Source organism: Amblyomma mixtum, chromosome 4 (assembly GCF_055824585.1).
Source record: "Amblyomma mixtum isolate Tamu chromosome 4, ASM5582458v1, whole genome shotgun sequence".
NCBI classification, from domain to species: Eukaryota; Metazoa; Arthropoda; class Arachnida; order Ixodida; family Ixodidae; genus Amblyomma; species Amblyomma mixtum.
Genome location: NC_143015.1, coordinates 87,907,070 through 87,928,405, shown reverse-complemented (window position 1 = coordinate 87,928,405; position 21,336 = coordinate 87,907,070). Strand labels below are relative to the sequence as shown.

General features: G+C 51.1%; 1 protein-coding gene across 1 annotated transcript in view; it reads right to left on the bottom strand.

Annotated features, from left to right (window-relative positions):
• LOC149347329 (uncharacterized) overlaps positions 1–20,985 on the bottom strand; it is a 75,618-nt gene extending 54,633 nt beyond the window's left edge. The window contains exon 1 of the mRNA XM_089587007.1: positions 20,722–20,985. Coding sequence (XP_089443133.1) covers positions 20,722–20,767 — 46 coding nt within the window. The 5' untranslated portion in view covers positions 20,768–20,985. The remainder of the gene's footprint in view (positions 1–20,721) is intronic.
• Between the last annotated feature and the right edge of the window lie 351 nt (positions 20,986–21,336).

Here is a 21,336-nt window from a genome sequence, read left to right as displayed (position 1 = left end):
TGGCAACCTCAAGATTTCTTTGCAGCTCGGCGAGGCTGCTGGCTACAAGAACGATGTCGTCAGCATAGGCTAAAGCTGGAATGTTAGTGTGATTGATGCGGAACACCCGACCAGATTCGTTCAGCTCATGCATAAAGTGATCAAGCACCAGATTAAATAGAAACGGGGACAGAGGGTCACCCTGCTTGATCCCCCGCTGTATGAGCACCCGGATCTCGTCCGAGGCTGCTGCGTACGAGAATGTGGTGTGCTGCAGGAGGTACAGGTCGCGGATTACGTCTACGTAAACGGGACTCGCTCCTTCCTCCTCTACGGCCTGTAAAAGTGCACCATGGCTTACGGTATCAAAGGCCTTCCGCAGGTCCAGTGAAGCTGCATAGAAGTGGTTTTTGTTTCCTTTGCTCCATTTCATGAGCCCCTGAAGTAAGAGGAGATTGGACTGGGCGTACCGGTCGTCTGAGAATACGCCCTGCAGTGGATGGAATGAATGTGTGATGAAAAGCAACCCAATATTAGCCTGGAAAACAACTTTACCGAAACAGAACTAATATTAATGGGCCGCAGGTCGATCCTCCGGGGTTTTTGGACGAGCTGTGTAAGGATTATTCGCAAGGCCCGCCCATTTCTCTCTCTCTCAGACATTGATCGTCAGTACGACCCACTATTCCAGAGTCCGTCTCCACAGGCCGAATGGGTAGGTGTCTCTCCGGATATTTTCAGGGGGATGCTCCTTGCTTCACCACCCGTGAGCTGTTGATCAGTTACCAGGCCATGAGAGAGGGATCCGCCCCTGGCCCTGACAGTCTTACCGTGTCCGAGTTAGGGAAAATACCCATGGAGATAATAACGATGGTGCTAAACAACTTAATCACACAGCAGTCCAGGTGAGGAGCTCCGTCATTCCCGGTCTGTTTTCATTCCCAAAATTGACATTCCTTTATCGGCAGGGATAATAAAGTTCTACGTAAATGTTTCATCGGCAGCAGTCATTTAGTGAGAAGCAAAACCTACCTCGCTTTTACATCTGTTCGATAATCTTCCACATTCGTATAGTCGCTATTAGAGCACTGCACGGGCCTTAATTATTCACGCGTCCCGAGCCCGTCAGCCTCTTTCGTTACCCGCCCCAGCCCGGCCCGATTTTTTCGATATAGGCCCGAACCCGGCCCGGCCCACGAGGTAGACATGCCCGGCTCAGGCTCGGAAACAGCCCGAGTACTAAATGCACATCGGTAAAGCCAAAGCTTTGTGTTATACGGATCTCATTTTAAAAAAAAAGCGGCTACAAAACTTCTAAAAATGGAGGCCTCACTGTGGGCAACGTTAACAAAAAAAAAACGTTTTAGCATTAATAAAAGAGGTTATCACAGACTTGCTCGCATTCACAGCCTCCTCCTAGCTAGTTAGGCATCAAGGGGAAGAGAGAACGCGGAACTGATGTTACAAAGTATGTGACAGGAAACGCGCGACCCACTTACGACGGGCACTACCACGCATACCCAATGCTACTGGTCATATTTCGAGAGTAAACGCAAGGCAGCGCGCGCTAGCTGGTGGCTCCACCAGCGGCGGCTACGGTGCCTTGACGATGCATATGGGCGCGATAACTCTTTGTATTTTTCTGGTATATACATACATACATACATACATATACATACATAGACATACATACATACATATACACACATATATATATGCCGCCGCGGTGGCTCAGTGGCTATGGTGCTCGGCTGCTGACCCAAAAGACGCGGGTTCGATCCCGGCCTCGGCGGCTGGAATTGCTTTGGAGGAGAAATTCTAGAGGCCCGTGTACTGTGCGATGTCAGTGCACGGTAAAGAACCCCAGGTGGTCGAAATTTCCGGAGCCCTCCACTACGGCGTCTCCCATAGCCTTAGTCGCTTTGGGACGTTAAACCTCATAAAGCATATATATATATATATATATATATATATATATATATATAATGAGGAGTTTTTTTTTTAAATAAGCCAAATCCACAAACCGAAAGTAACACAACCCCAACTGTAGTGGCAAGCTAAGCCATTCAACTTTCCTTTAAAAAACATCAGAAGAAAATGGGTCAAATCACACCAACTGAGCTAGCCCGCAGATCACGCTTCAAATCGAAAACGAGCCAAATCCTTCCACAGCTTGGATCAAAATGAGCCAAATCCGTTCAACCAATAGGAGACTGACCCGGAGACCACGTGATTCAGCCAACATGGCAGCCTCCTTGTAGGCTCGTGCCGGCGGTGCTCGTGCGTGATAGCGCGGACTGCGTGGTCTGTTTCGCGAGCTCTTTTGTTTTTTCCAAGACTTTTGCTTTGACGGACTTAGTTCCGCATGGATTGCGACGGGTATGAAGAGGTCGGTGAACGCTCCCTGGAAGGCGTACTGTACCGAAGTAATGAGATCAACGTCCAACCTGCATTTTAAGATTACTGAAACGAATGTTTTCTTACATTCAGAGAAATGTGACAGGCCGAAGCACTCAAATTAGAGCCGAACCCCACTACAGGGTTTCGGTGTCTAATTTTGTATCGGTCCTAAAGAGGGGGAAGACCCTTGTACAAACACCGGAACAGTGCGAGCTGTATGCACACCACCTCAACGAACTGAAGGTGAGAGACGTGACCAACCTTCTGGTGACTCACTTTGGTGTGTCATGGAAAGAAAACGAAGAACTTGCGTATTTTGAGGCTGCCTTTCGTCGCTGTCAAGAAAAGGAGCCCATGGCAGATTGCGAAGAAGGCTGCTTATGCTGCCAGGAAGATAGGCCTGCTATCCATGTATGAGTGTAAAGCGGGTGACGCATACTTGTAATTTTTTTTTTCTGCTGAAGTCACAGCACAAGCATTTTTCCATATTGTTTTGAATGTAACCTGAAACATACTGCAGTAATAATGCAGTTTCGAGAAGAAAGCTGGGTGGAATCTAATGCCTCGCTTCGATATGAGCCAAATCCAATGTTTCCATTGTTGTATAGGCCAAACTATGCACGTAAATTTTTGGCGATTAATGCTGTTCGACTGCTCTATCTACCCCATAAAACTTGTGAGGTACTAGGTTGAATAGCAGCGCATTCTTTTCAGACAAGAAATTATGGCCTTGTTCTATGTTTCTGTTTTGGTGGATCTGGCTCATTTCGAAAAAAACTCGTATGTATATGTATCCACATATATATACATATACATACATATATACATATATGGGTGGCTGGTTCGAAACCCACCGCCGGACTCCCACCGGCAAAAATGGGTACAAGCCACCCCCGGCCCGTCGCCCGGCTTCTTCAGGGGTGTGCGCTTGGAGGTGGCTCCGCAAACCCCGCTGCGCCCTTTCGGGGGCAAAACCAGTTTCGAACACATCAGCCTGCAAAGGTGGCTCGTGATTTAGTGGAGAGTTAACAAGTTCAACGGAGTGTCGAGAGCTCGACGAAGTGAGTTCGCTCTAACGTGAGTTCAGTGGCACTGCTCCACTGCCGTCGTGGCCCGGTGGTTTGAGCGCCCGTCTCGGCTGCGGGAGGTGGTTGGTTCGAAACCCACTGCTTCTTGTTGATTTAAAAGGTTTGGTGGGGGGGGGGGGATACTTTTCCCTCATTCCTCTGTAATAATTTAATATATCCGAATACTCCGGGACTACCCGGGAGAACTCATGGGCCGCGTGTTGAAGCGCTCGGTTCATGTGCTCGCGAGCTACTTCGTCGGCCCTCTGGTTGCCCTCGATTCCAGTGTGTCCCGGTATCCAGAAAATAGTGTGTCGGACTGGTTCTTTGGGAAAGTCTGCGCGAAGGAGAATGCGAAGTGCTTTCCGACTGATTCTGCCGTTCATATAGTTACGGCACGCCTCTTTGGAGTCTGAGTATTACTAGGGGTCTGTTTGCGCGATATCCCTCCACGGCCGCTAAAGCAACGGCCATTTCTTCTCCTTCGGTTATCGTGCAATCCGATGCCGATGCGCAAGTGATTTCCTTATAGTCCGAATTTATCACTACAGCTACGGCTTTCTGCTCTATCTTCCCCCTTTTGTAGGGGTATTGCGCGGCAACAAGAAGCAGTATACTGGCGGCAACTGCAAACGGGAACCTTTGCAAAATTATATACTAAGCAAAATGTACCCGGATCAGTACAGGGACATATGCCCATGGTGTGGGGCCAAACCCACCCTATATCATATCACGTGGGAATGCAAAAGAAACGAGGCTTTCCACAGAATACAAAATCCTAGTGCGGAACAGTGAGAGAGTTTGCTCTCCAGCGGCAACCCGGTTCTCCAGAGAGAACTGGTCATCCATGCCCAGCGAGCAGCCAAGCTCAGCCGTGCCCTGGAATAGGGGCGCCGACCTCTGTCGACCGTAATAACTTGTAAATAGAGCAAATAAAGTTTATCCTATCCTATCCTATCCTATCGAAACCCACCACCGGTAAAAAAGGTACAAGCGTCCCCCGGCCTGGCGCTCGGCTTCCTTTAGGGGTGTACGTTTGGGAGTTTGGGAGAAGTCAAAAAAATATATATAACAACAACAAGGATAATCGGACATAACCTGCGTTCTATAAGCGCAAGTCAGACTGCGCTCCAACATGGTGAAGCGCAAGCGTTACATATGGGACCGCGAAGAACCGTTTTCCACCGTCCTCACGGTTCTTGCACCCGAAGGCGCAGCAGCCCGTCATGCCGCACAGATAGACGGCTTGAAGTTAGGCGACTGACACACGTTCCGAGCAAAACAGCAGCAGCTGCTCTTCACAGCAAGGAAAAGCGCAGTGTCCGCAACGACGCCTGCCGAACCTACGGTGCGCGGTTGGAGCGGACAATATGGAGTCTGCGGCCGCGAAAAGCGCGGGTTTAAAGGACTTTTGCGCGCGAAACCATCGACCAATGGGAAGAGGCGACGGGCGCAGGGGAGGGAGAGGTGGCGCTCTGCAAAGGTTGTCGCTACGTTTAAAATTTCCAGGGAGTTACTTCTACCAGCCGAGGACGAATGCCTCCTGCATATGGTCCGCGTCTGGCGCGGAAAGAAGAACGCGGCGGAGGCATCGAGGGACGCCGGTGCTGGTGCCGCCCAGCACCTGGCGCCGGCAAGCTCTGCGCATACGCAGGGCGGGAGAGCGCTGAACGCAGCCTCGAAGCGCTCCAAGCAACTGCGGTGGCGGCGGCAGAACACGCCGCTCATCGAAAAAGACATCATTGTGGTGCTCAAATCGCGAAACACGGTCGACCTCAACGCAACTTTTGGTCCTGGACAAGCCGGCGCTGTAATGCGCAGCATCCTCGGGGACGACGCAAATGGGGTACTTGCGGTGTGGCCCGTTTGGGACCAAGACGTGCTAGTCACTAAAATCAGTCGACGCCACGCACAAGCTACTCCGGGATATTATGCTGCCGGTAGGGGAACGGGAGCTGCTATTCCGGGGACACGCCAAAATCTCCGGTGCGTTCTGCTGGGGCGTCGGGACTGTTTCGCCAGACGAAACGTCTGAAACCGTTAAACGCAAACTCGGTGCGGAACGAAATGTGATGTCTATGCGCAAGCTGGGGGAACCCCGGTCGCGGTGATCACCTTCGCGGGGACTAAGGTGCCGCGGACGGTGTTCGCCTGCACAAGATGGTGCCTAGATGCCACCGCTGTGGCACAGTGGGCTATCGGGCCGATGAGTGCCCGCCACCGCAGCCCGGGCGCTTCAAAAGCTGCGGGGTCCAGGTTCCTGGTGCCACTACTGACTGCCCGGCGGACCATGAGGGTGTTCCGAATTGCCTCCTCTGCGGAGACGACCACCCAACCCTGAGCTCCCGGCTGTGCCGAGCGGATCCAGAAAGCCACCAAGCCGAGCTCCCCATCCGGATCCAAGCCGAAGCAAAGAGCGGGCCAAAGCAGGCTCCCCCGCCCAAGGCCAAGAAACCGCCAGCCGCTAAGAAACACAAGGCCCAAACCGGGCCATCGAAACCTGTCAAGTCCGGGACCCAGGCGGAACCCCCCGGTCCTCAACGCCAGGGACTTTCCGCCCTTAGCACCCGTCCAACCACAGGTGTAGGGCAGTCTCCGAGGCCCCTAGCCTTCCCTCCCCTACAGAAACCGCTCTACAGCAGCAAGTAGAGGAGCTCAGGTGCCAGAACCAAATTCTAGCGCGCAAACTTCAAGAATTAGAGGCCGAACAGGCCGGATCATCCGAACCACTCCAGGAAGCTGAGCCAGATGACGAGGACGACGGATCATCCGTAACATCCTGCCTCACTAGCGTCTAGCGGCAGACTGGGAACACTGTAGTTGGATCAGTTTCCACTGCTGGTCGCGTCGGCGGCCTCGAGGCACTGCAGCGCCAAACCGAGCAACTGGAGGAGGAAGTGGCGGCCCTCCCGAATCAAATCATGTCAGCAGTCCGCGAGTCCTTCCAGGACATGTTCAAGGCAGCTCTAACGCAAGCACTTCCCGACCTTATGGCCCAGGTTACCGACTCCGTTCTTAAAGCCGTGCAGCCCTGGGTCAGCACCCAAATTAAGAACTCCACTAGCTGCGAATCCCCGCACCTCAAACGTAAGACAGCCTCCGCCAGGCAGCAGAGGAACACGGTTCGGGCTCGGCTGCCGGCGGGTCAGTGCGGCCCCTCACTGGAGTTGCGTCGGCTCCCAGCCAGAGCTAGTCCGCTCGCCCAGTAAATAAATACATCAAGATGGCTAGCGACCAGTCAATACGTACGCGTATCCTCAACATATGGACAAAGTTTTAGGTCGCTTAGCCTGCCTTAGGCAACAGAGACTTGCATTGAACTTTCTATTTACATATTTAAAAGACACTGGACATCTCGATAAGCTTTAAATTCACTCGCACGTCATCAACATGGCGCCCGATGCGGACGCATGTGCGCGCGGCTCCCAGCCCATGCGTGGTAGGCAGCAGTTTTTGCCGTGCGCGTCTTGCAGTCAGCGTTTCCACTGCAAATGCATCAACATGCAGGCCGAGGAATGCAACATCCTGATGGAATCCGGGGCCAGCAAGCACAAATGTGTTCACTGCGTGAAGCGGCGTGATCCTTCGGCGGCAGAGCTTATCGGCGGAGCCGGCGACACGGAAACGCCCCCCGAAGTGCAGCGCTCTTCCCTGGATTTTCAAGTCTCAGATTCCGTCAGGGCTTCCCCGAGTGTTGTATTAATGCTGCAAAATATGGCTAGTCGAATGGATGCGTTAACTGATGAGGTGCGACAGCTCCGTGCGGAAAACGCGCTCCTGCGTGGAGCTTTGAATGGCCTGAGTGCGTCTGTTCGTGCCGTCAGCCAGAGTGAGTGCTCGCATTTTGACTGCTCGGAATCTCGCAGCTACGCTTCAGCCGTCGCGGAAAATCTGCTTGCTGAAATGTCTGCCCCTCCATCGAAGCCTCCTGCTCAGGACCACAGTACTCATCTGCCACGCCCGTCGAAAGCGGTGAGCCAACCACCTCGGCCTCGAGCAACGTTTGGCACAGCTAAGCAGTAGCGCCCAAACTACCGGCGAAGAAAAGCAGTTCTATCTCGCCTGGACCCGACAACAACGGCGTCGGACATAGAGGAACTTTTGGCGGACACAGTAGGTGACAAGGTTGTTACTTGCACAAAACTGAAAACGAAGTACGATACATATTGTTTCTTTCACGTTTCTCTGGATGAGCATTTATTTGAACCTGTGAGCAAACCGGAAGTGTGGCCTGATGGTTGCGTATGTCGCCCTTTTTATGGAAAGTTGTGGTCCTCACGGCGCTTTGATGACCCTAATGGTGCTCTAACTACATCCGAAAATGGCTCAGGAAATTAAGCTGTATTACCAAAACACGAGAGGGCTGCGAACTTAAAAGGGAAGCTCTTTTCGCGAATGCATACGAATGCGAGTATGACATGTGCCTGACGGAAACGTGGCTAAACTCATGTTCAAGTGCATCTTATTTCTCAGATGAGTACACTGTTTTCAGGGCAGATAGGGTGTATTCTGGTAAGACTAAATACGGGTTGCCGACTTAGCATGGGCTACCAAGGCATTCTGAGCGTGTCGAGGGGGCGCGGAGATGACAGGGAGTCGTAGATGGCTTTTTTCGGTGGCCTTTTGTCACGAAATGACCGCAGTACCATCAGTTAGGGCGCGACCCCAGCGGGCGCGTCTGAAGGGCTAATCCCTTCAACGCGGTGGAGGTGAGTCAGCTTTCGCCCCCGCGAAGCCATTCGAAGTAGCGTTTTTTTTTTGTTCCTTTTTTTGTGGGCGGAATCGAAAAAGGAAAGGCTAATTTGTTTTGGGCTGAAGGTTTAGAGTTTATCGGATAGGGTTGTAGTTTCTCCTAATTTCGACAAAGATTATCGTCTCATTTAGTTAACAATGAGTTAATATGCCATGCTACCGAGAAATAAGAGCGCTCACAGGAGTGCAGCGAAGACATCCTTGTAGACGATGTGCTGCTTGCTAACGTGCAACCGTTTACAGCAAGCAAGTGTCTTTAAGTTGGAATCTCGGCGCACGATTCCTTTGTATCTTTAGTAGATTCAGACGTGTCAAACTTGGTTGAGATACCAAGATCTTGTTGCTACATTAACGGCAGTGTAGCTAATGCCTTGCGAAAGGCAAAGTGCGTGTATTTGTGCTCCTTTGCGTACTCGTGTTTACTGGCGCGTGGTTAGTTATCCGATTTCGGTATTCGGAGATGAACCGAATGAACTGAAAGTGCGCAATTTCGTGGAGAACAGCTGCAGCAGCTTTTGTATAGGTAATGGTGCCTGACACAATGAGTATAAGAGAAGTATTGCGCCAGTACTGGAATGAGTACGAATTTTGATGAGCAGTCGTATCTTTGTGAGGTTAACTGGAGCAGTTGATTCTCGGTCTCGAGCGATCAAGGTTCTTTGAGAAGAGCCAGTGGATTAAACTGAGCGTGGGCCAAATTTTAAGCAGACTTTCGATATTCGGGTGGTATAGGGGATCAGAGCTTAATTGATAAAGAATGGAGTTTCTATTCTAAATTTGTAGGCTTTGACACACCAGCGCTTATCATACAACGTGGCAGTCTGTCTCTGGCGACCTCAGATGTGACGCGGACGCTCGCTTTGACCCTAAATTCGGGCAAAATTGAGGGGTCAGTATTCTGGAGCAGGATTTCGTTTGGTACTAAAAAGAAGCCTGGTGGGTCTTGAGTGAATTCCAAGCGCTTGCGCGTGGAGCGGTGCTTTGTTGTTTGGAACATCCCATCTGTGCTTTCCTTTGTTGGTGGTTTGGTGCTGTGGGCTTGCCTTGGGAGTTGATGTTTCAAGACAGGATATCAACGTGGATGCGAGCCCATCTCTTCCTGCCCAGCGGTCGGTTACGCTGGCCATTCGATATTTTCCGGGCCACGGAGGAGCTATTAAGATCGACGTCAGCGGGTCTCGTTTGGAGCCAGCCAACACACCTGTTTCTACTGTACAGATTACTGTACAGATTACTGTACAGATTACTGTACAGATTACTGTACAGATTACTGTACAGATTACTGTACAGATTACTGTACAGATTACTGTATAGATTACTGTATAGATTACTGTATAGATTACTGTATAGATTACTGTATAGATTACTTTCGGGCCTGCCGCCATGGACCGCACCCACGGAGAGGACCCAGGTGACAGCTGACTTCAATTACGGAGTTTGCCCGGTCGGAGTACAGGACCAAAACGAAGGGGCTGAGTTTAAGCAAAACCAGGCCCCCTTTCCGAAGTGCCTGCACGTGCGTGTAGAACGCCGCCGCCGCCTCGGGGAGACGAACGTTATCTTCCCCATTCGCCGTGACCATGCCGGGGAACAAAGGGCCTCGTTTCCTGTGGCTCTTTGGCGTGCCAAGCACCGCGACAAGCCGGCGGGCATCATCTCCGACCCTCGCGAACTTCTCCAAGCACGGGGAACCACTTTCGGCCTTTTCGTGACCTCGCGTTCCGGCCTCGAGCGGCGGGTGTCATTTGATGATCAACAGATGTCTGACCCGCAGAAACCTTCGGCCGGCCGGAGGCCACCTACCGCAGTCGACGCTACCTCGACGACAACCTTCTTTCCCTCGGACTGAACACGTGAGGAGGCGTGACCATATGTGCGGTGGTGTGTTTGTGCGCACAAGTTTGTGTTGTTTGTGATCTGGGCCCCTCCCACCCCGGCGTGGGCGTCCTTAACCTAGGGACTTTGGGGAACGAGAAGGCTATAAATGTCGACAACGAATGCGGCAGATCAGCCTCACATCGGTCTCACTTCTAACCGTGGTGTAAAAATGTAAATAAACCCTATTGTAATCTTCCTCCCATCACCAAACTCTTTGACTTGGCGGCACTCCTGTCCTGGTGGTGGTGGGAACGGGTGTCGAAGCTTGACCACGGTTCCGTCAAGCGAGCAGCAGCAGCGAGCTAGCAACGACTCCGAACCCCCATCTATCCAACAGTGGCAACCCAAGCAGGGGCGCAGTGACGACATCGACGCGCTTTCTCCACCGTCGACGTTTTTTTCTTTTTTTAGGTGTTCCCACCTTTCAAGATGAACAGCAACTAGCCCAACAACGAGCTTTATCCTAGAGCTACATTATGCGTTCGCCGAAAAGTGCAAAGTGAAAATATGATTGCCGAGAGCATCATATTCTAGAGGTATTTATCTAGAGGCAACACCCTCTAGACAATTTTAAAAGGACTCTGCACTCCTCCCGTGACGCCATGAACAAAGACCCACAATCGCCACCACTTGTGGCGAATTTGAATGAATCGCGGCTTGAATCACAGCAGTAAGCTTCCATTGATCAGTACGCACTTCAGTTAAAACACCAAAGTGACGGCAATATACGCCGCATAAAGTTCCTGATTTAATATTTCTCTCATAGTGGTGGTCTTAGATTGCGCATATATTTAGAGGAACTATGTAGGACAACGAAAAAACAGCAGCGTGAGGTTTCCTAAGTAAGACCACGACCAACCACAGCAGAGTGTGGAATCGGCTTTTTAATACTTGGCTGTGTGAAAAAAGTTAAAGGCATCAAAATTCTTGAGCTTGTACTTTAGTATGGTGGTTAACCTCTTGTTTGGGTAACAGGAAAAGTAGCATCGCCACTAAGTGGCGATGCTGCAGTGTATGAAGCGAACAGCGATAAAAGGGATTAGCGGCGCCAGCTTTCTCAACGCTACAATCACCGAATTATTCCACGAAAAACGTACGAAAGTAGTCACTGTTCTGCCAATTGTTGCCTGAAATACGCCTTCGTGCGGACAACTACCGCCCAGAAATGTTGAAAATTTCAACCAACAGAATCGCCGACCGTAACTCGTCATTCGCGGAGCTTTTGCTACGCAGCCAGTATCTGGAAGAGTAGAAGACCGTCAGGAAAGCCTTCGAAGCCGCCAGGTACCAAGGGATATCGGCCGTCAGACAAGGACGAGGGGGGGGGGGGGGGACAAATCCGTCCTTTGACACTCGTGGTTTTATGCTATGCTATGGGCGCAGGGCAACATTGGGTCGGACGAGCGTGACTCGTCATTGGCGATGTCGGTACCATTTCCCATGACGAGTACAGCTCGGTGTTGGTGCTTAAACGATTAAAAACTGCCGGCTCATCCGCCATCTTATTTCAATCGTCGGAGGGCGTACAATGCACAATAAGGTATCGCCAGTTTCGAAGTTGGTGTCACGCGACACCGTAAACACGAAGACCAACGCGGACGAAGCGCTCAGCTCGGGCATGGCACATACCCACGACGGGGGATAGGCCAGGGTTCAGTGAGGAGAACCAAAAGAAGGTAAACTGGCTAATAATTCAACTTTTCGTCAAAATTCAGAGGAATTTCGGCCCTCCGGTGCGCCAGCGCAGCCCAGTTCCCACCGCGGCGTGTTCCCTTTCTCATCTGGGCTGTCCGCCCTGCCACGGTGGCTCAGTGGTTACGGCGCTCGGCTGCTGACCCGAAAGACGCGGGTTCAATCCGGACCGCGGCGGCGGTATTTCAACGGAGGCGAAATTCCAGAGGCCTGTGGACTGTCCGATGTCACCGGACGTTACAGGGACTATTCAATGAATTAAGTCATTTGTAAATGTTTTCAATGCTTACAAATGATGCTAAGAAGCATTCACACCAAGTATGAGTCTTCGGAGCGGAGCTAGCAATTTATTATGAATTCTTAAAAACCGCGGTTTTTAAAATTCGCGCACCGATTGGTGTCTTCGTAGTGACCGATTTTGAAGCTAACACCGGAAAAATAGATGTCCCTAGTCCCGTAACGTCGGCAGGCCACCACACGCTGTCATTCGCTGGAGCCACGGCAGCGATGACGTCACGGGCACGCTTCCGGTAGCCGTGAAAATCGTCCGCTCGAGCCGCCGCGCATCCCCCTCGGGCTAGCGCGAGCCAGGGTATTGCCTTCGCGCATACGGTTTCAATTTACCTCTGCTGCCTCTTTCTGTCGGGAGTTCGGATATGTATAGTTCGGGAGCCACTCGCAGTGCCTTTGTCGCGCTGAAAAGCAAATAAATCCGACGCGCGCCGCAGTCCAGAAAGCCGAACAGAGAGCGGAGAGACGCTGCCTACACTGCTGCTGGGGTGCTGGGTGCGACAACCGGAAGTCGCAAGCCGCACGTCAGCGAATGACGTATTCATGGGCAGGGCCCAGTCCCAGAGCTGCTTTTTTTATTTTTTCCTGGTGCTTCGCGCGTACGAGTTGAGGGGGAGAGGAGGAGGAGCGTAATTTTTAATAATCCGTATCTTCATTGTTATTGACGCTAGCTCAAAAATTCTTGCGCTGGGGTGACGAGTGATGGAATGCTTATCTCTCGTCTGCTTTAGGTAATCTCAATTTGCTGCATAGTCCCTTTAAAGAACCCCAGGTGGTCGAAATCTCCGAAGACCTCCACTATGGCGTCTCTAATAGTCGCTTTAAAAGCAAACCCCATTAAAGCAAAAGCAAGCAACAGGGCTCTGTCTGGGCCTTTGTCCCATCCCGAGCGCTCGTCGGCGGCATTCCTAACAGTGCAGCCGTGAAAGGCCGAATTTCTGGACGCGGCCGCCGCGCAGCGCGCACGACGCGTGCTAACAACCAGACCTGTGCGATCGCGCGGAAGCATCAGAGTATGCGTAAGGCCATCAACTGCTCCATCCAGCAGCTCATCATCCTGAATACAAGAACTTCGAAATGCTTCGAGAATATTATGGGATACTATGGAGAATATATGCAAAGACACCAACCGAAGCTCATCAAGGGGATGATGGTTGGTCGTCCTTTGAAGGGCGGGAACCACAGAGCAAAATTTCGACTGAGGAAAGGCTACATTCAATGAAGAGGTTATCGGGCTGCGTGTTCTTGAGTAGGAACCCAAGCGCTTGCTACGTATGGTAATTGGACGCGGGCCCCGGAGCGAACACTATGATCCGTCACAAACCTTCAAGCTCTCACGTCCTGGCTATGTGCGGCGTCTGACAGTTGTTTCTCAGCACTCGGGACGACGAATTTTGGACTGGAAAACATGTAATTCGTGAAACTGCAGATGGTCCGCGCTAGATGGCCCCATAAAGCAGCGACCATTGGGGCTCACCCGGTGGCCAAGGCTGGAATGCCCGGGTCCGAGCTCACCACAACGGCCTCCCATTATTCAAAAGAAGGAATTTGTACTAGATCCTCCGGTGAAGGATCTTCACATTACCACAGTATGCGATCATACGTGACTCATGATTACGCGTCCACCTTATGAAGGCTAAGAGTGTATGAAACGAGAGATGGAGTAGTGAAACACCTAACCGGCATATACGGGCATGAAGCCATCGAGTAATGTTCTGTGCACTAGGATGTGCGCCAAGAACGAAGCTTTATATGTGCACTACGCAGGATGTGGCGCCAGCTAGGGGATTTTGTGGTGATATATGGAAGTCAAGCTATATAGAGTAATGGGTTCGGGCATCTGGAGAGAATCGACGGACCCTTCGTATGGCAGCCTACGCCGACATCATTGAGAACGTGCCAATGCCATAAGGCCTTCATAGAGCATTCCCGGACGGATTCTACTGGTTTCAACAAGACAGGAGTCGCACACACATGTCGAAGAGGGAGCGCTGTTCTCAACGCGTGCGGCAGCTGCCATGGCCTCCAAAGGGAGCCGATATGAACCGTAAAGAAAATGTGTGGGGCATAATGAAAGCCAATCTAATTAGGTCCCACTTTGGAATGCTAGAGCAGAGTCGTTGTGGGAAGCAAAGGAGAATGGGAAAGGCTTCGTGTCGACACCGATGTCCGTTCCCTGCCCGAATCAATGCCGCGCCGGTGGCAAGCGTTATCGCTACTGATAGCGATTTCTGTAAGTACTAGGCATTCTCCCTTTGCCAGTTATGCCTGGATCGTGTTTGTTTTGCGTTCTGAGGTCTGATTCGTGACAACAAATAGCTAAGGATTTGTTCTTTCACGTTTTGAGTCGGCACGCTAGCGCTCGCAGTTGAAGCATACGGACCGATTTCCTTCGTCGAGAAGGGGTTCTCATCGCTGCGGGCAGTTTTCAGAAACAAGGCCTCTGTCGCAAGCAAGTAGCTGGAAATGACTAGCTAAAGAAAAAAAATAGGGGCGATACCGTTTGAGTTTGGTTCGACTAAGTTAACCGCGATTAGATTCGTCATTTCTGTCTTGTCTACAGTACCCCTCCCCCCTCCCCCTCAAGATCAACGAACACTGGCATCATACGTACAGTACGTTTATTTCAGTACCACCATTCAGTCGTCATCCTTGCCGTCTACACTAGGGAATTTGTAGACTCAACTGGCTGCACACACACTTCGCTGGGTAACGCGCACTCCGAACTGGAATCCTCTGTTGCAATTCGCTGATATCTTGACGCATGCTCAGCAGCACGACATTCGGTATGTGACCGAAGCCGTCGCATCCGTTCTCGAGCAGCGGCACGTTGGCTTTCGCGCCGGGCTTCCTCTTGCTCGGGAGCTAACGGGCCCGGACCGTTTGTCGACAAATATGGTTGCACACACGCTTTGCTCGGTAACACGGGCTCGGAACTCGAATCTTCTTAACTCGCGGACATCGCATTGTCGACACATCTGGTTAGGCATACGCTTCGCTGGGCAACGCGGACTAGGATCTCGAATCCTTTGTTGCAACTCGCTGACATCTTCACGCACGCTCAGCAGCACGACATTCCGTATGAGACCGAAGTCTCCGCATCCGTTCTCGAGCAGCGGCACGTTGGCTTTCGCGCCGCGCTTCCTCTTCGGGAGAGAGATTTATCTGCGGCCCCATCTATCTTCGTCGGAGACACGGTCGCTCAGTTGTCGGGCGCCAGCTCCTTTTATCATACCACGTGGTTACGGAACGCCCCCGAGGGCGTCTGTTTCATTGTATTAGTTGTGCGCCCCGACAGGGGGCGTCAGGCGTCCGTGGGACTTGGGACAGCTGGAGACAGAGTAAAATGAATTTGATCTATAAAGGGAAAGGAGATAAGATGAACATAAAATCCTTCCGTCCGATTACGATAACATCTGTGATGTACAGGCCGGCAATGCAGGCGATGAAATTAAAAATGCAGTCATGGGTAGAAGGGAATAGGATACTCGGAGAACTTCAGAATGGGTTCAGAAGGGGTAGGCGGTTAGATGATAGCCTGTTCGTGCTTAACCCAATGCATAGAAATAGCTAAGGCGGAAAATAGACCTCTGTTTATAGCCTTTCTGGACACAAGCGGTGCATACGATAACGTGAACAGGGAACTCCTGTGGAGCATATTGAAAGATTTAGGTATCGGTCATGACGTAATTGAATGTCTACAGGAAATCTACCGAGATAATGAAGTTGAAATTACATGGGAAGGGAAAAAAAGTACCACAACTGTGGGGGTGCACAAAGGATTAAGGCAAGGTTGTCCTCTATCACCTCTGCTGTTCATGCTTTACGTGATAAATATGGAAAGAAGGCTAGAAGAAAGTAATCTGGGTTATAATCTATCGTACAGATTAGGCGAAAATGTAGTTGAGCAGCGACTCCCGGGTTTAATGTATGCGGACGATATTGTACTGTTAGCAGATAGCCAGGAAGATTTACAAACTTTGGTTAATTGCTGTGGAGACGAAGGAGACGCTCTAGGATTCAGTTTTAGCGCAACTAAATCAGGTGTGATGATTTTTAACGATACAACTGATCAGGTGCTTACAATACAAGGCCACGAAATACCCAAAGTGGCCGAATACAAATACCTCGGGATATGGCTAAACGAAGGGCAGATATACACGGAAAAGCATGAACAGGCTCTTAGGGCAAAAGGACGAAGAGACGCCGGGATAATGAAACATAGGGCATTATGGGGGTACAACAAATATGAAGTACTAAGAGGTATTTGGAAAGGAATAATGGTGCCGGGACTTACATTCGGCAATGCGGTTCTGTGCTTAAGGGCAGAAGTTCAGTCGAGATTAGACGTAAATCAGAGAGCTGTTGGAAGATTAGCACTAGGTGCCCACGGCAAAACCGGAAACGAGGCAGTGTAAGGGGATATGGGCGGGGCATCGTTCGAAGCACGGGAAGGTAATAGTAAAATACTATATGAAGAACGCCTGAGGAAATTGGACGATAACAGGTGGGCAGCTAAGGTATGTAAATATGTATAAAGAAAGAGCGTTGACTCACAGTGGCGGAAAAGAACTAGAAAACTATCCAGTAAGTATGCCGGTCATGAGGATAGAAAGAAAGCATTAAAAGAGAGCGCTTATCGTGTGTGTTCTTTTCCTTTCGTCTCCGTCTTGTCGCGCTCTGAAACCCATCATGAAAGCATTAAACGAAAGGTTAAAACTCGGAAGTTAAAAATTGGATGAATGCAATGGAAAAGAAGCATAGTGGAGAACTATACCGACACTGGAAAAGGTAGAGCAGGAAAGAATTTGTCTATGATAACTCAAGAGGCAGTGCCCTACTTCTTGAAGCTTGGTCAGGGTGTTTTAGAACGCGCAGCTACAAAAAGAGAATTAACGAAGAAGATGACACATGTACAGCGTGTGGTAGATCTGGAAACAATTGAACACCCCATTCTCGAATGTGATGGTATCCATCCGGATGTCGATGTAGGCAAAGTCACTCTTCCTGAGGCCCTAGGGTTTAAGGATAACAATGGTCATGTAAATAATTTTGCAGCGGAAGTTAGCAAAAGACGACTGGTGGCTGAAAAGCAGAGATGTGACCTAACTAACCTGTTCCCTACCCGCTCTCTTACCAATAAACATAGTACCGACCCCAGCGCCCGCCTCTGCGCGGGTGCGGCGAACGTAATGAAACAACATTCCATACCCTAAAAGAATGCAAATCCGTATCGCTACCGGGCACTGAGGGCCGCAATTTCATTCAGCCGTCAAATTGCTCGCCTGGCTAGGGAGCAAAACACTAATGCAATAGTCCAAGAAGGACAGACCTTCATCTCACCCGATGGGGTGAAACTAAAACCGGATACAGTCGTCACAACATCCACCGAAGCAACAGTCGTCGATGTAGCCATCGTTTGGGACGCCAACAAGGGCGTGCTACTTTCAAAATGCAATGAAAAATCTACGAAATATGCGTGTCTGGAGCTACATTTCCCCAGCAAACAGTTCCAATCTCTAGGTGCGGCGTTTGGTGCACGCAGCATGCCTTGTGCTAAGGCTTGCTGCCTGCCAACGCTTGGGCCTCTCCCAAAAAGACGTTGCCTGGCTTATCGCCAGGGTTTTAATGGGCAGCCTCATCTGTCTCAACCGCTTTACGAAGCGCGTTTTAGCGTGAATTTCATCTTCTCTTTTTCGACCGCTGCGGGGCTATTTTTGTTTTACCCTTTTTTCTTTTTTTCTCGCGTTGGGGTCATCACTTCCATCTTTGAAGGCGTCTTCTATATTTTCTAATTCCCTCCTAGGTTAGCTCGGTTAAGGGCAACCTGGGAGGCCAGTGCAGGCGAAGCAAACCAAAAGCGGTGGGGCTTCGGCCCTGCCTGCTCTGGCCAGCCAATGCCGCATTTTGTCTACCTTCAGATGACCCCCTTTTTACACCCCACTAAGTCGTGGGGAAATTCGTGTTCTTAGAAGTGTAGGAAACCGTAGGTAAAGAAGATGGCGAATCTTAATGAGACTTTACAACACAGTTGAACAAGAATAAAGAAAGAAAAGGTGAGCATGGTGGCAATTGCCACCACCCCGTTTCAAACGAGGCGCTCCTATCCATCCATCCAGACCTCATTACTGTGAACACAGCCACCGCTGCACACGACTAGCGCAACAACCTCCGGCTTAAGCAGCATCGGTGGTAATGCAGACCGTGGTTCACCTTTCTGTAAGAAGAGACAAAGGCAGCGGGCCCCGCGAACGCGCGCTGTTATCGCTGCCGACTGGCTGCGCGCCGAGCACGACGGCCGCATGCATGGCTCGAGCAGCGCGAGCAGTGAAAAGGGACCAAGAAGGCAAGCGGACGCGCCTAGTCATCGCCCAGTGCAGCTTCGACTGTAGCTCATTCGATGCGCGCACCCCGCCGCCTATATCCCAGGCGGCAGCTTTGGAACGGCGCTCCGGCGTCTCGCAAAATTCGATCCGTGACTGCATGAGGAATGTCGACAAAAATGGAGCAAGCGACTGGAAAACCGAAATGAAGAATTTGGACTGCAGTGGAGGGGCAAATCATGAAATATCGGTTAAGAAGAATGTAGATACAAAGAGCTAGGTAATAGTTGAACGCTCGATACTTCTCTGTAGAGCTTTACCCTAACGCTGAAAGCAGCGGGACTAATTAACTCGAACTTTTCGTGGTAGGACAGGGGGGAAGGACAGGGAATGAAGAAGATTTCAAGCTGGTGGAAATAACCAAGCGACCGCAGTCGTGGCCTAGTGGTTTGAGCGCCCGTCTCGGCTGCGGGAGGTTCGAAACCCACCGCCGGGCACCCACCGGTACAAAAGGGTACAAGCGTCCCCCGGCCTGGCGCTCGGCTTCCTTTAGGGGTGTACGTTTGGGAGAAGTAAAAAGTCAGATTGGTGGCCAAAAAAGAAGAATGAAATTTTATGAGTCACGGCTACGTGGTGCGAGACACCGCCGGATTTAAAGGGTTCAGCCTTATCCATCCATAGAGCAACCTCCCATGTGAGTGCACTCCGTCGTGCATGTAGGATCGCTCTAACGCATTAGCTATCGAGCCATACCATTGAGGCGTAGCGCGGGCTGCAGTATGGCAGCGGCTACGTAGAGCCAATCAGAGGTAGAATTTCCAGCTGCGTAGCATCAGGTTACATCATGCCGCAGCGCACGGGGACTGCGTCCACAAAGTGAGCGGGCGGGCGTACGCCTGCTCACACGGAAGTATTTTTTTTTTTCTGATAGAAATTGGATGGACTCAACGAAAAATGGAAAGGATAGCGAAAGCATGACCTAGTGGGTGCTCCCGCAAAGACCTAAGTGGAAGACAAGACAGGCAATGTGCCAGCAAATCGAGAGCAGTGATGTAACAGGTGGTAAGTAGACGAACAGGTCAAATGAGTGTTGGTAATGAAAAAAAAAACTGGCTGTGGCTTAGCTTCGTTAAGCCTGGTAATTGCGAAGCAATACGATAGGTTCGGGCGTTTCTACCGAAGACGTTGACCGTTTTCGTCGGGCTGCATATTGAGCACGCCGCTTGGAAAGTCGTTCTTCTCTTTCTTCTGCCGTCTCCGTAGCTCGCTGATGCTTCCTCTTTGCATTCTGCCGAAGTGTCTTGCTTGCTTGACGCGGCATCTGACAGGCTTGACGAGAGGAGCGAACCGGCGTTGGTGCCTACCAGCCTCGCGCTGCGACGGCGCGAGATGGGGCCCCGTTTTTTTTACAGATGGTATGACGTCACTCCGCGCGCGGCGCCCCTGGTGAGAGGAGCGAGAGTTAGGCCGCCGTTGGTGCCTACCAGCCCCGTGCTGCGACGGCGCGAGATGGGGCCCCGTTTTTACACAGATGGTATGACATCATGCCAAAGGTCAAGTGGTGCCTACCACCGCCTCGCGCTGGAACGGGCTGAGGTAGTAGCGAAAGTAGTATTGCTTCGCAATAAAAGTAGCCAACGAAAGTACCCGTAAGGCGCCTCGTAACGCACCTGGCAGTTACCAGCGCAGGTCAGGTCAACATACCCACAGTTGCGAATCAGCGCTTGCGTGAGCCTGCTCTGTCTACGTCCGTCGTCTTTCCTGCGCTATTTATCGAAGATACTGTAAGAGCTAGTTAAAAAGTCGGCAGTACTCAGGGGTTCAGTAGGTATACGCATATCTACCTAATGCCATTACCACTCTGATCCGAATCAACATTCATAACTTTCAGCGGCAGCTTAGCTACCAGTGGAATGAATTGTCGCGACGAATAGAGCGCAACCAAATGACAAGTCAGTAATGCGTATTATGTAGTATGGAGGAGTCAACCACCGCAGTACCATGCAGATAACAAGTTTCCATGAAAGTGAACCAAAACCGGCAACAGTGTGTGCGTGTCCGTCTTTTGGTCCTGCGACCTACTTTTCGCTGGTTCCTTATGGCTAAAGCATGAACCAATTCGCCCGGCAATTCACGCTTCTGAACACCCACCAGCGCCTCTCCGAGCCGTCGCTTTCTGACTCTGCATCGGCGCAGTTAATTTCCACTGTCCTATTCGAAACATCGAGCTCAAATGCAAGCGCCGGATACTTAGCACCGAGTACTCCAAATACGACAACACCTTAGCCTTACAGCAAGCTCTGTAAAGGCTTCATAAAGCGAGGAAAGGTACAACTCACTTCGTAGTCGACGAGTCCCGCGCAGCCATCGTGAAAGCGACGCCATTCCATCCTCCCTTCCAGCCGTCGAAGTCTAACACTGGCGTCGAAATCCCGCGCCGTAGTCACGTCAACGCCGCCATGAAATTTCCGCCTACGCTTTCCTGCTTGGTCTGCATCCCGCAAAAGGCACTCGCACAGTCACCCGCTTCGCGACCACTGCACTGCACCAGAAACGCGAAGTCGCGCAAACGCTAACAGCAACGGCCACCGGACGACTTGCGCAGCCACACTGACAGACTGCACGCAGGGGTGTGGGCGGTATGGCAAGTGCTTATCTATATAGCCCTTGCGGGGACGTCACACGTAGCAACGAGGCCCTAGCAACAGTGCCGGGCGAAGAAAGTTGCCGAGTCATGGCTTGGTTCCGTTCGTGACCTTCAGAGTGCGGCAGGTTGAGCAGGCCGTTTCGGAGCATCGCACGGCAAGACAGATAGCAATCGTCTTTCGTCCGCACTTTTTTGTTATCAGTCGCTCCTGTTGCCCAAAGCACTGGCGCGTGGACATGAAACGCTCGAATGACCCTTTATTAGGCTCAAGCTTTGTGCGTGTATCACATGCACAAAATGGTAAAAT